The 14,630-nt window shown below is 40.6% G+C and overlaps 1 protein-coding gene across 1 annotated transcript; it reads right to left on the reverse strand.

Moving 5' to 3' along the window:
* Positions 1 to 615: 615 nt before the first annotated feature.
* TIGAR (TP53 induced glycolysis regulatory phosphatase) lies at positions 616 to 13,103 on the reverse strand. Its single transcript, XM_030469206.1, has 6 exons — positions 12,982 to 13,103; positions 10,777 to 10,814; positions 8,430 to 8,551; positions 5,022 to 5,099; positions 2,461 to 2,571; positions 616 to 2,079 (listed from the first exon to the last, which is right to left on the reverse strand). The coding sequence occupies exons 1-6, from the start codon at positions 13,011 to 13,013 to the stop codon at positions 1,618 to 1,620; spliced, it is 843 nt and encodes a 280-aa protein (XP_030325066.1). The 5' UTR covers positions 13,014 to 13,103; the 3' UTR covers positions 616 to 1,617.
* Between the last annotated feature and the right edge of the window lie 1,527 nt (positions 13,104 to 14,630).

Consider the following 14,630-nt stretch of genomic DNA (forward strand, 5'->3'; position numbering starts at 1 on the left):
CACAGAGCTGAACACTTCCCACTTTACATTACAGGAATATTAGGATTGTTTGAACAGCAGAGAGAACAGATGTAGGCTTTAGCTCTGTGTGCAAGTAGGAAGCAAGAGAACTTTCTTACTGAATCCAGTCACAGGAACAGAAGAAGTGAAGTACAGTCTCTAGAGTCAGATTAACTAATTTTGTTGCTGGTTTTTTAATAGGGGCACAGTTAACTAAAAGTATCCACTTCTTCAAGGAAACCATAGCAACATCTTTTTCCTCCTCAAAATTCAAGTCTCTGCTTCAAGGCAAAGATTTCAAGTAGTTTAAAGTACACATGACAGCTTATTTTTCATCACTACAAAAAATTAGAACTTCTGATGAGCACTTATTTTGGTACAGCCACAAGCAATTTAAGTATGTGCTTAACATTTCCTAGTCAGTGGATCTTCTAGGTAAGAGTCATGATAACACTGATCCATCAGCCCTAAAAAGGGCTCTTTCACAGTAAAAGACCAGTCTGGGGTTTTTCAAAAAGGACACTGAAGTTGTGTGATCTAAGCAAACCTTTATAGAGTAGTATGAAAAAAATACTTTGACCTCAAAAGAAATACAGACACAGTGGTGTTCTAGTCAGGAGCCTTTAATTATTTTTTAACTAATTTTTTTGAAATAGGCTTAAAATATGCAAATGAAGAAAAAGTATGTGGATATCATAAATAAAATAGATAAGGTTACACAATAACACTACAAACACCCCAGGGGGGAAAGAATACAGTACTAACAGGACCTACAAGCAATCATCAAGCAATCAAACTGGCCTAATTCTAGGCAAAACTATTCATTCCTCAGGTGTACGACTGTAATGGACAACAGGATTCTAGTTGGGCATAATTCACCCTTTTCCTTTTCAGAAGAGAGAACTATGTGCACATGAGGCTCCTCATCCTGCTTACAGTTAAAAATAAATACTCTATGTATGTGTACAGTGCTCTTCAAGGGAGGTCTCAACAACACTAACAATTTCTTACAAAACACTCCTGTGAGGTAGGTGTATCATCATACCCATTTTACAAATGGAAAAGAGATTTGCCCAGAGTCTCACAGCTATTTAGTATCAGAGCCAGGAACACATCCCCTGACTCTGCACCAAACTTTTTCCACTAGCTGATGCTCATTTTTAGGTTATACTATTGCATTCAAGAAAAGTTATTTTAAGACAACATATATGTTTCATATTACAATATATCATTTTTGTAATAAAACAAGAATACAGTATAGCTCATCTTTGAGGTACCATTCCTCTACCCTCCCCAACATTTTTACCTGGAGATAACCAATATAATTACGGGCTAAATGAGAGAAGCTTTTAAAAATATGCACTGTAGGAGCAGATATGCAAGTGACTGGAAGTATTATGTTTCTGTTCATAAAGAACATCTGTGCTATTCCTCTAGTGCCAACTTATATCAGGCACTAGGACCATGCAAATCATGTTATTTTAAAATGGTAAGCAGTTGCATGTCTTCAGTTTTGCAGTTTAGTGTCAATAAATCCAGTCAGTCTCAGTAATTACTACAGCTACCTTTCCCAAGCTTACTATAAGGGTGATCTAAAACCACCCTCCCCTACAAAGACTATGAAAACACTTTTGGAGCTACACATTCAGCTCCCAGGTCCACTAAGTGAGAGTCTTGATTAAGACAAACACATGTGATTTCAGGCTTTAACAGATTCCCATTTTCAAGTTTTATGATGAAGTGACTAACTCCTGTATTGGGACTGACAGAAGACAACTGAGACTTTGTTAAATTTGCTGGCAAAGTACAGTTGAGATCTGAGACAAAATAACCAATCCAGTTCCTCATGTAGGCTCCATGACTTACCACTAATATATTGGCATCTAATATTTTAGAAGCTCCACTGTTATCAGAACTAAGTTCTGCTTCACTGCAGTGGTTTGTCCAAGGGAAAACAAACTGTTCTTTGGATGTTCCTGAGCTTCCACATGCTGCACCACGCACATCTTTCTCTTTCTGTTCCAATTCAACAACCAGATGACACAGAAATTCAAAAAAATCCCTTGCACGTTCTCTTACCTAAAGAGAAAGGTCAGAAAAATTACATTGTGAAGAATACAAGAAACTTGAGCTTTCAGAAATCTGAGATGTAATTGCTTCAGTAAGAAGACAAACATTTACCACAGGCAAGTCTCAGAAATTAATGGTGAGTCAGTGAATGCTGTAAAAACTCCTCTGCCTTCCAAAGCCAAGACTAAAAGTAATTGTCATCACACTTCTGCCAATGAGAGCTTCATGAGGAGTCAATCTCAAAACCAGTATTTCAGTTCTAAAGAGAACTGAAAATAACTACATTTGGTTGTGCTAAGCTCTCAGTAAGATGTTCCTAAGTAAGCAACAGTTGTATATGCACTGAGAAAATGGCCTTGAAAGTAGGGCATAAATACATAAATACCATACTTCATCCAATGTCTCTCCTCCAGAAGGTGTGTATGAAGGACATTGCTCTCCAGCAGCCTTTGCCATAGCCTTGAGGTCAGTCAAAGGCCTTCCTTCTGCAACACCGTATTTCTGCGAGAGGCAAGTTACAAAGAGAGGTTTAGTAAGATACATCAAATCTCCAGCACTGCTTCCAACATTAACATCTCTTCACAGCTTTGTTTTCTTGGGTTCTTTAACTACCTTTTACATTTTATCCCAATATCAGGGGAGGAGGTATCTTTATAAAAGCTATTTAAGTTAGAAGGGGGTATATAAAGTATATATTTATATGATGGGTAGAGGAACACATAAAGAGCAGCATCTCATTTAAAGCACTGACATTCACACCACGACCTTCAGCCTGATCTTGTAAGTTTTTTCCTACATTTTTGACACCCATTCAAGTGTATTTGTTACTGAAGTTACATTGCAAACAACTCTGTATGTAGCTGTTCACACAAACATAAATTCCATTTACTATTCAATTGCAGGGAGACTACAGGGAATTATTTTTCACAAGTAAAACCAAAATAATTTCCCTACAGTCCTTTGAAGTCTCTGCAACAGAGGCTTTTTACAATCAGAATTTTTGAAAAAGAAAAAAAGGAAAAAGAAAAGAAACCACACAAGTATTTTAGCTATTAAAAATAAGGAACAAGGCCTTCGCCCATTTTGTTAGGACACACATCACTGCTGGGGACAGTGTTTTCACAAAGCAAGAAAAGCAAAAAGATCTTAAGAATATATGCTTATGATAAATAAGTCATATGCTTACGGACACAGAGAACATGCAATTAACATGCTTATCCCTGAGACCATCATGTGCAAGGCCCATGAAAGAAACAGTCATAAAACTTCCTATACACCAGTTAGTTAGCCTGGACCACTACCAGCCATATTATAAAACATAGTAACTACCACATATAATGTATTTTTCAAGACAGATATACTTGGATATGCATGACCATTTCTGACCTTGAAGATCTTTCCAAGATATATGGAACCAAACAATGTAATATAATTACCAAACAATGTAATTACCAAGCAATGGTAAATCAGACTAGTACTTCTCTCTCTGAAGAGAGAGAAACTGAAAGCTTTGGTCCTTCCTTGGAACATCTGAAGACTGTGAAAACACTGCAGTTATGATGTGTATTTTGAGAAACTAAGAGCTCATAGTATACTGTCAAGCACTCACAGGCATTCCATAAGTCCAGATGCTGATGACTGGGATATTACAGACCTACTCGTTCCTGAGGCTTTTTATGACTTCCATGTCACTGTATATTTGCTGTGGATTTGCAATTCACTGCCATAATCACTAATTTACTACAGATTTCAAAATTTAAATGTACTGAAACACATTTACTTCAGTCTCTCAATCCATTTATCTAAAGTAAAATACTGGCAAGTTAAGAACACTTAAGAAAGATGTGAAGAAATGAGTGATCTGAAACTGCTAAAAATTAAAACCTAATCTTAATGACTTTTCCAGACTATTTTCATGGAAGCAAGGCATGAGAGAATAAAAATTTTTAACAGGGCCATCAACATATTTTATTTTTTAAGAGCTTTGCTTCTTTTTATGCAATTCAAACTTAATTCCAGGTATCCAGAGTAGTGATTTACAACCTATGGCCCACATACACTGTACTGGCTTTTCTATACATGCATACAAACACTGTTAAAGAGGAAAAAAAATTTAGAGACTCAAGATTTTTCTTCCTAAAATCTGTATCATGACTCATAAAATTTTAAAAAATGTCTGGTGGTAAAACAATGCAAGGCTGGGAGGCATTTCTGACCAGAATTTCTGACAGGAAAAAGAAAATTCAAATAGGAAACACTACAGTCATGTCCTGCTCCTCAAACATTCATTTGCCTGATGGGAATACTGCATCCCACTTTTGGTTTTGGAGCATTTCCTTATTTAAAGTTCAGCAGACATTCTCAGGGTAGCATCTGAAGACCAATTCACATAGGCAGAAACAGCCAGCATCTGATTTTATTCTGATCAAGACATACTTAAGAACAGAAAAGAGGTACAATTATGCCTGTTGTCAGTCAGAGAGGCCAGTCAGGAAAACAGACTGTTCCACGGGCAGCTGAAAACTCTTCAGCAGTCTTCGTGCAAATGAAAAGGTTTAAATGGCTCAAAACCCAACACTGAGCTCTGCCATCAGGCTTGAGAAGGTAAGCAGAGGTAGAGTCTTTAACACCTTACATATGGGGTTAGCAAACACAGCTAAGCTTTTTGTTCTATTTAAGATAAGTAAGGTAAGATTTATATGCAGAGGGAATTAAATCATTAGAGCATCACAGTTAGCAGCACTAATCACTAAATTTTGCCTTTGATTCACAACTCTGCAGTCAGGCAAACAGAGTGAGGAGAGTTCAGTTGTCAGTGATTAAAACCACATCAATAATAATCTACCAATAATAATAATCTGCCAATTAATAAGCCAAAATATGCATCAGCAGAAAGTTAGTTTACAAATTGTTCAGTGTTAAACACTAAGACAAACTCTTTCAGTACTTACTCTCTCTCGAAGTCTTGCATCGTACTTGATTTCCAAATCTCTGCAAAACTTATTTTTTCCTAGAATTGTGGCAGCAGTCTAAAAAGTGAATACACAGATACATCAACAAGATGCTTTTTCATGGGATTGCCAGATCATCTTACACCACCACGGTGAATCACAGTAGTAGTAGCCAACAACATAAAAACAAAATATTTTTTTTTAGCTAGTAGTGTCTGTCAGAACTGGATATATGGCATAAATGGCAAAAAACCTGCAATCTTCTGAAAGCTCTTTCACAATTCGAAGTTCAGAACAGTTGAAGACACTTAACACCCATGAAACATGGACAGCAAGACACACAGAAGCACCAGGACTTACTAGAACAAGAGCCACATCTTCTCTTGTGTATACTTACTACAAAGCAGTCACATGTAGTATGTGAGACAGACTTCCAAGCAGTATGTTCCTAAAACCTCATCAGTTACTCCAACTGCACAAAAAAGAACACCTGAAAATGAAGTAGCTACTTGCCAGAAAGCAACTTTATGCACCTCAGAAATCAAATACACCTGAAGCAGCTAAGAGGCAGCAGTGTGTTTGCTGGCAACATACTGAAGCCTCAGTGTTGTGAGGGAGGAACACACTGGACAGGGGGAAAAAAAAGAAAAGTGTGTACTGCATTCACCTGTCTTTTGAGAGTATGACCAAGAGACAAAGAAAACCCAAAGGACTTAGTCCAGATGTCTTATGTTTTGTGCTATTCATCTTTTTTTCTTCCAAGGAAGAATGTGATTCTGGGGATGCAGGGAAGGCAAGACAACTGATCAAGAGGAAATCCTGATATGACTTTGTAAAAAGTCTTGCCTAATAAAATCTCTAGCAAGCTGAATATATGTCTGGCCACGACAGCAAATTAAGGGAACTAAAGGACAGCTAAACAGCTCCTGTTCTTATATACACCAAAACAAGTAGACTGTACTGGATTCACACAGAGTTGTGACTGACAGTATCTGCTGGAAGTCTTGTGCAAATGTCCACAATCAACCCAACCAAACTGTCATTCAAGTAACCCATTTTGAAAAACCTCCTTGGATTCTGGGAAATTACAAGCAGTCTTGTACTAACAAGATTTTATAGCCTATTTAATACATTCCTTAGAAAAGTTTTTATGTTGCAACTTTATAGAGCTGTCATATAACAACATAACAATTCAGATAGGGATGCATCCATTTGTTTGTGTATTATGGGTAGCATAATTAATTGTGTGATTATGTCCTGAAATTTCTCCAGGACTGATACCTCACTCAGTGCATGGAATAGACAATATTCACCTACTGAGCACTAATTCATACTCTGAACTGCAAAAAAATGAAGCTTCATGTACTGTACTGAAACTAAAATCTGCTCTGAAGAAGCAATTAACTTCTTTACACCATTCCTACATCATCCATTACTAGAACGCTAGCATGCTTCAAAACATTAATAGTGGAAAAGATTTAAAGATTTTCTCTTATTTTCATCAGGATCCAACCTGTCCCAGTCCTGAACCTACCTTCACTACTGCCAAGTTCTTGTCCCAATAGCATGAGCACCCCACATGAGGCCTCATATTCCCCTGGAGACTTTGGTGTTAGGCTTACAAGTCTTAGGGAGTTATGGTCAGTTCATACCATCCCTGTCTGCCCAAATAATCTTTTTTTATTTTCACATTGCAGGTCTGACTGCTTGCTGTCTATTTCTGGAGCTAGCCTTTGACCCTCCCCTCCTCAGACAGACTTCCCTACAAAGTCTCTTATGCCTGCACACTCTGCATCTCCTTTTGCTCTCAGAATTCCTGCCCAGCTAGTGCAACTCCCTTTCCAAACATTCCTGTTTTCTCCTGTCCTGTTGAGATTTGAATGTCCAGCCATGGAAAGGAGACACTGCAAAAAAACTAAACTTCATCACTAACAGTTTCTTTGAAAACATTTTTCCCCCTCTTTTGCAAGGGAACTTACACATTCCTCTCATACCTGCACTACAAAATGACAGCATAGTAAAGGACTTTTGTTCATAGACTTTCAGCTGCCAGAGAAGGGAGCTCCAAGAAAATGGAAACTGCAGCTTTACACATCTTTGGAAAAGCTTCTGAAAGTCTGGATAGCTTGTCAAACAAATGCTGTAACGTATTTCCTTAATGAAAAGCACAAATTCAGGTCTGTCTTCTACTTGAGAGTGCAAACGCTTCTCATGGAAAAGGCTGTCTCTAATATGAGGAAAAAAACCCAACAACCTCACTCGCAGGTGGCTGAACATCCAACACCAGTTTCCCTAAGGCAGGAGCATGGCACAGTGTGATGAACATTATGAAGTATTAATAATGCTTTTAACTCTACACACCAGCATTCACACACTTACAGGAAGTGACTTGCCAGGCAGTTAGCATGCATCTTCAAAATATCTGATTATTGCACTCTTCCCTCCCTCCCTCTTTAGTTTGTTTTCTGCCTAAGCTGTGCTGCTACAAGAGTTTATGGGACTGTGCTGCAAAACCTATGAGCAATGCTGATGATGTATGTTTTAAGAAAAAAAAAAGGAGATTTATGCTAGATTTTGTTGATCTGGTTTACAGCAAAGCTTCACAGATTTTTGTGGCAGGACAACAGGGTATAAAGAGCAAGCAGCCAGTAGGGCTATCAAGGATCATTCAGTACTTTTAATCACATGAAGTCTACACGTCTCCTGAAATCACAGCATCAGTAACAGCAAAGGGAATTAAGGACAGGGCTTACACAGGAGACACAACATTCATGGAATAGCTGATCTATGCTTCTACCTTTTAAAGTTCTGCTTCCCCAATTTTTTGAGTATTTGGTAATCTTGCACGAAAAATCACATATAATCCCACGTAGTAAATAACAGTTTCTTCCTCTTTAATTAACCTATCAAAATAGTACATCAAAGTGAGAGGTGTGCTATTATGTTCCTGGCATCATCCAGCCTCCCTGCACACTTAATGATTCTTGTACTGACTTTACAGCAAAACTTCATCTTGCCTATATTGGTCTGCATACAAGGCATCAGACAGCACAGGAATATCACAGCCAATTTGTTTTATTTCTTCAAAGAAAACCTGACTTCATTATTTGTTATCTCTACCTCTTGATGACTGATTTAGCATGTGTACATAAAAAATAGCAGCAAATCCATAGGAACAACACTGCATGACATCCAGCAAAGCAAGCTGGCCTTCACTGCTTCCTAACTGAGCTGTTTTCATTGAAATTTTCTTAATCACAGCAGCTTTCTTGGATTCTACGTAACTCAAATGCAGTTACAAGTTCATCAAAATATCTTTTGGCTGTATTATTTCTGCATCATCAATAGCAAATAAATGCCAAACTCTGAGGCTAGTATTTACACCCAGTTGCATCAAGAAGCACTTGCCTGCTTTGCCCGAAGGAGGTCACTTGAAAAGACATGAGTAAACTTCACGTTGCTGAGAAATAAACCAGCAGCATCTGCTTGTCTGAAACCAGTTTCAGAGAGAGGCTCATCCACCCCTTGACCTACAAAATAAAAACCCATCAACATTACATGTGAATTTTCAAACATTCAGCAGATGAACAGGGATGGCAGCAATAAAGAATCTGTGCAGTCATAACAAAATGCTCCTCCTTCAGTAAAGCCAACGCTTAGTAAAAGTTACTGTTCCTCTGATCTTCCCTAGTCTCAGTCACAGAAATGTCATGAAAAAAGGGAAGACAGGCTAGAATGACAGAAAGATCATTATCAATGATATTTATACCAGCATATACCTATGACAAATGTAACTACAAAACAGAAGCCTACATTTTCTAAATACGAGTAGTCAGTTCAAATCACATTTTCAGAGTGCTCACTGGTAGGCTTCCTGCAAGAGAAAACTCACAACTGAAAGTGAAACTCTATAAAGGGATTTATTGAATGTATATCAGAAACAAAGACAATACAATTTCAATAGCATTGTTGATCCTAAAATAATATATGGAAAAAAAATGAAGAGCAGGAGAATTAAGTCCGGACAACAATGAAATCCCTACACCTCCCATTCCCCAACAATGACAGTGCCTTCAAGAAATGAGGCAACAAGAAGGGATTCTGTGTAATGAGTTAAGCAGCACACATTCTTTGCCAAAGACACAGTTTCACAATAATTTTACAGCTGATGTAAACACAATCTGTTGTGGTCTCTTCCATGCTCCACCTCCCACATTGACGCAATGTTCGTGCAGATGCATTATGAGCACGTTGATGGAACAAACCTAGCTGAAAAGCAGAAACCCTTCCAAAAATTGTTTTCAGCCAGAGTAGTCTGTGACACTAACTTGCCACAGAGCTCTAGGACAACACTGAGAAAACCAGCAATTTGGTAACCCAATTTGGATGAAACAGGTGTGCTCCCATCGCAGCTCTGAGAATCTGTGGGAGAACCCAGAACTGGGGCAGAGGAATAAATCTTTAACAAATTGCTACATTCACACTTTTACCACCTGTTTTACTTTTGTGGGAAGTCAAAGCAGAGAGCGTGCAATGCTCATCAGATCCAGAATAACAAAACCAATTTTCACCAAGGAAATACACAATCATTTATATGCTTCCAACAGAAGTCAAGACACCAGAAGTCTAGAACTTGAGTTCTAAGCACTTTATCTCTGACTCAGCCACATGAGACCTCAGGCCCCACCATGCTCATACAGCTCTTACACCTCCTGAAACACAAGGCAATGTTCACTTGCTACACTGGAGAGGAACCTACTACGTTTCATTTGACACAGATGGCTACGTATTTATTTAAAAGACATCATTGGTACTTCTAAGAATATAGCAGAGGAATATTATCTTATTAATTAATTCTGAACTAAAAGCCATGTTGCAAGAACTGTAAATTGCAATATTAAAACAGAGGTAGGGAAGTCTGTAAGCATGATTCTTCCTCACACACAGCACATGGTGCTGTATAAAGTTTATTTATTCAGACCACAAGCCCGCTAGGTTCCTTGTAATGGTGAGCCTTTGTTTTTCTACAGCAGACATCCAAACAGTCCAGCATTTTCAGTTGTGGGTGTACAAGTCAGCAGTCACTAAAGAGAAGTGTGGTTTAAATATTTTTTTCCTAAAGACTGTCTTCCTAGAGCTGAACATGGAAGAATTCAAGCATTTAAACAATCTTCACTTTTCATTCTTCCTTGCTCTACTGTAGCCTTTTTATGCAAGTGACAGATTATGTTCTTATGGCAACATCCTCCTTCACAACCTGATCTTTATTCATCCTTTTGCAGCTCCTTACCAGCACCATGTACAAGCATGCACCTGGCTGGTTCTTCACCAGAGCTGCAGCTCTCACTTCTCACCTGAACCTCAGAAGCCCTTTTTCCAGGCTTCATGTTACTGAAATTTTACACAGTGGTATGGGACACTCTGGCATCCTTAATAACAGGTGTTGCTATAGCTTTACTTCATTACAGGTAACTTCATGTAGCTTCCCTTTAGAAAAAGCAACTATTCTAATACTCCTGTTGATATCAGAAATGTGTCACTATTTGTTGATACTCTACAGAAACTGACTTTGAATCTTCATAGTATTCTAAAGCTATCAAGTTAACATCTTGGCTTACAAATAAAGTCTCTTAAGTTTTACAATACCATTCTGCAATAATACTTATGTTCTCAGCACTCAGTTACAGAATGTCACCTTTTGCAGGGAAGCATAATTTTCCATCTCTAACAAGGTAGCAGAATAACTGATACTAACCTTGCAGGATCTTGTCTTTGTTGTATCTTGTTTCTCCACTGGAAGAGATAACAACAAAAAAAAAAAGCTCACAATGATTTTACTGAATGTTCAAAACCATTATTACATAAGGCAGCAGAGTCTGAATATGTAAAATGAGATACAATACAGCACAGCTTCTTTTCAGACTTTGCAATATAACAAAAACATTTGCAAGTCAATCCCAATCGTGCTGTTAATAAGACAAACCTACTTCAATAAATGGAAAGGAAGTAACTTCTTAAATTTATCATAAATGCATCACAATTTATCTAGTACAATTACACCTCCAGGATGGACCTAGAGAAGTTGCAGGAAGACTCTGGAGCCCTCTTATGAAAAGCATGTGTTATCCAACCAGACCTCTGTGCTTTAGAAGGAAGCCAGTTCAAGAGAGTATCAAAGATAAGAGCAGACTGCAGCCCTTGAAGTAACACACCATTAGGAAGTCAGAGATGCAGAAGAACTACCGGGATGAACATCACCTTCTTTAGGAACTGGAATAGTCTATCCTGAAAACTATAACATGTTTAGAAGCAACTAAATATGTGCCGGTTATTCAGGAGGGCAAATCTCACAATTAAACTAGACATCAGTAAAGCCAAGCATGCTGACTTTGTTGAGACTTCTCACCTAACTTACATGTCACATGCTTGTGTTTAAGCAGCACTGAGGCCAAGTATGCTGCGTGGTGCTCTATATGGAGAGTACCAACACTTCTGTGCAGAAGTCCACAAAACGAGCCCCAAGCAAGTAGCTGGTCACAGAAAGCCAGGAATTTTAAGATAAACCACTGTATTTTAGTATGCTTTAAACTCTCTCCTGCACAATGGACAGCAACTGAATTCTTCAAGCTCTACCCATTTCCTGACAACTACTTCCAGCCTCCTGAGGAAAACACAGAATGGATGGAGTCTGCTGGTCCTCAGTTGGGGTGTGTGGGGGGGGAAACAGCAGAGTGTGCAGCTTGCCAAGTGTGCACTGAGACAGCACAGCTTGCACACACACAGTCTGACAGACTGATGATGAACACACTGGGATCTTTCTGAAGAATCTCCAAGAGTCCCACCTAAAGACGTCAATAGATTGTTTCAGGCTCACATGTTTTCCAGCTGATGTAAAAATTAGGCTGCAAATAGAGCACCGAGTCAGTAGATGCAGGTTTTTAAGGAAAGTCAGCAGTAACTCTTAAAAGGAAGAAAATCAGAATAAAATAAATCTAACAAAGAGACCACTGCTCCCATTTACTGATCAAGTCTTAAACTGTATTATGATAAAGGACTAAAAAGTTTAGCCTTCATAAAAATTAACCACCTAACTACTGTCAGCTGCAGGCAGCCGAAGCTACAAGTCTTTGCTGATATCCACCACAGTTTGAAAGAAAAATTGACCTCAACAATTTAAAGTCACAAATACCTATTCTTTAACATTTCACTGCAGAAACATCACACTGATGTTCCTAAACGAGCTCTTTGCCCCATCACAGAGCTTCTGGCAGGAGGAAAGGTCTGTGAGCCTTTCCTGTGAGCTCACAAATAGCGCTTACTAACATTATGTACACCCTTCTGCTTTCATCAGTACCAACTGCACCGATACAGCTTATCTAACTCAGGGAAGTACATTAGAACGAGCTCACATACCGAGCCATTTAATCACACGACAGTTTGGGTCGGAACGGGCCTTAAGGATCACCCGGTCCCAACACGCTTGCCGTGCCCTGGGACACCTCCCACTAAGCCAGGTTTGCTCAAAGCCCCATCCATCCACCCTGGCCTTGAGTAGAGGGGAAGAATCATCACCCCCAATGGCTCTCTCCAGGCCCCTTCACACCAGCACCAGTCACCAGACAACCCGCACACCGGTCCAAGCCCCTCCCCGGCCCGGCAGCCTCCCCATCGGGGTACAGAGGGCGGGCTCCCCGCCTCCCCGCCCCTGACGCCTGACTGACGGGCTGACGGGCAGCCCCCTCACCCCTCCGGGAGCCTCGCAACCCCCTCGGACCACCCTCGGGGTGGGAACTCGGCTTACGGCGCGGCCCGGCGGTGGGGCTGGCTTGAAGGGGAGGTCGGAGGTCTCCCTCCGGGGGAGGGGATCGCGGATAGTCAGGGGGGAGATGGGTGTGGAGCAAACCCCCACCACCGGCTGAGGTGGGCGGGGTGGGGGGTGCGTTGTGGCGGGGGTACTCACTGCCGGACGACGGTCAACCCGAACCGAACCATGGCGCGGCCGCACAGGTGCGCGTAGGCCCGGACTCCCCCGGCGCCTACTGCCCGCACTGCGGCGCTGGGCCGCCCCCCCCGCCCGCCGGTGGCGTCACCGCCCCGCCCCGGAGCGGAGCGGAACGGAACGGGGAGAAGGAGGAGGGGGCGGGCACTGCTGTGAATCGGCGGCAGGTTCTGAATGCAGACCCGGTCCGGCCTCGGCTTGCCCTGGCACTCGCTGCACCGAGGTGGCTGGCGGGGGAAACGGGTGAAAACGGAACCCCGGGGCCGGTAGTTTGCCGGGCTCCTCTGGGGAGGTCGGGGGATTGCTGGCAAAAGGGTCGGGTGTTTTTCACACCCCAGAAATAAAGCGGTTCGTTCAGTGCAGCTTTTTCCTTTTTCATTTTTCATTTTTCCTTTTTCTCTCCTTTTCATTTTTCCTTTTTCATTTTCCTTTTACCTTTTCCTTTTTCCTTTTTTCCATTTTTCCTTTTCCTTTTTTCCGTTTCCTTTTTTTCCTTTGTCCTTTTTCCTTTTCCTTTTTCCTTTTCCTTTTTCCCTCTCCTTTTTCCCTCTCCTTTTTCCTTTTTTCCTCTTTTCCTTTTTTCCTTTTTTCCTTTTTTCCTTTTTTCCTCTTTTCCTTTTTTCCTTTTTTCCTCTTTTCCTTTTTTCCTTTTTCCTTTTTTCCTTTTTTCCTTTTTTCCTTTTTTCCTTTTTTCCTTTTTTCCTTTCTCCCTTTCTCCCTTTCTCCCTTTCTCCCTTTCTCCCTTTCTCCCTTTCTCCCTTTTCTCCCTTTTCTCCCTTTTCTCCCTTTTCTCCCTTTTCTCCCTTTCTCCTTTTTTTTTCTATTTTTTCTTTTCCTTTTTCCTTTTTTCCTTTCTCCTCTCTTCTCTTTTTTCCTGCCTTAAATATGTTTCATGCTCCAGCTCACTCATTTGCCTCCTTAATATTTGGCAGAGGCTTTGGGGAGAGGTGCAGGTTCAGTCTGCGTTTGGTTAGAAGGTGCGTAGCTGCCAGTCTGGCAGCCCTGAAAACCTCTGCATTTAGAATACTCATTTTTAAAAATTAAAAAGGAGCTGTGTCCCCTCTGAAGCATTTTGAAGGTCTCAAGGCCCATGTTGAGAATACAACTAGAGGAGCAGCTGAGGGAGTTGGGGATGTTTAGCTTAGAGAAAAGGAGAGTGAGGGGAGACCTTGTTGCTCCCTACAGTTACCTGGAAGGAGGCTGTAGCAAGGATGGGAGGGTCGGTGTCTGTGCCAAGTAGTTGTAGAATAATTGGAAATACCTTCAGGTTGTGCAAGGGGAAGTTTAGATTGGATATTAAGAAAAATTTTCTTCCCAAAAGGGTTCTCAGGCACTGTAACAAGCTGCACAGGGAAGTGGTGGAATCACCATCCCTGGAGGTGTTAAAAACCCCTGTAGATGCTGTGCTGAGGGACGTGGTTTAACAGTGGAGTTGGCAGTGCTGGGCTGATTGTTGGTCTCTGAGATCTTTGAAGATCGTTTCCAACCAAAATGGTTCTGTGTTCTTAATTACAATTAGATTACTTTCACCTTAAAACTCTAGTTTTCACATAATCCCACGATGCTGGGACCAGGGACTTCAGTAAGTTTATCTCACTGAAGAATCTGTA

This window comes from Calypte anna, chromosome 1 (genome assembly GCF_003957555.1).
Source record: "Calypte anna isolate BGI_N300 chromosome 1, bCalAnn1_v1.p, whole genome shotgun sequence".
Lineage (NCBI taxonomy): Eukaryota > Metazoa > Chordata > Aves > Apodiformes > Trochilidae > Calypte > Calypte anna.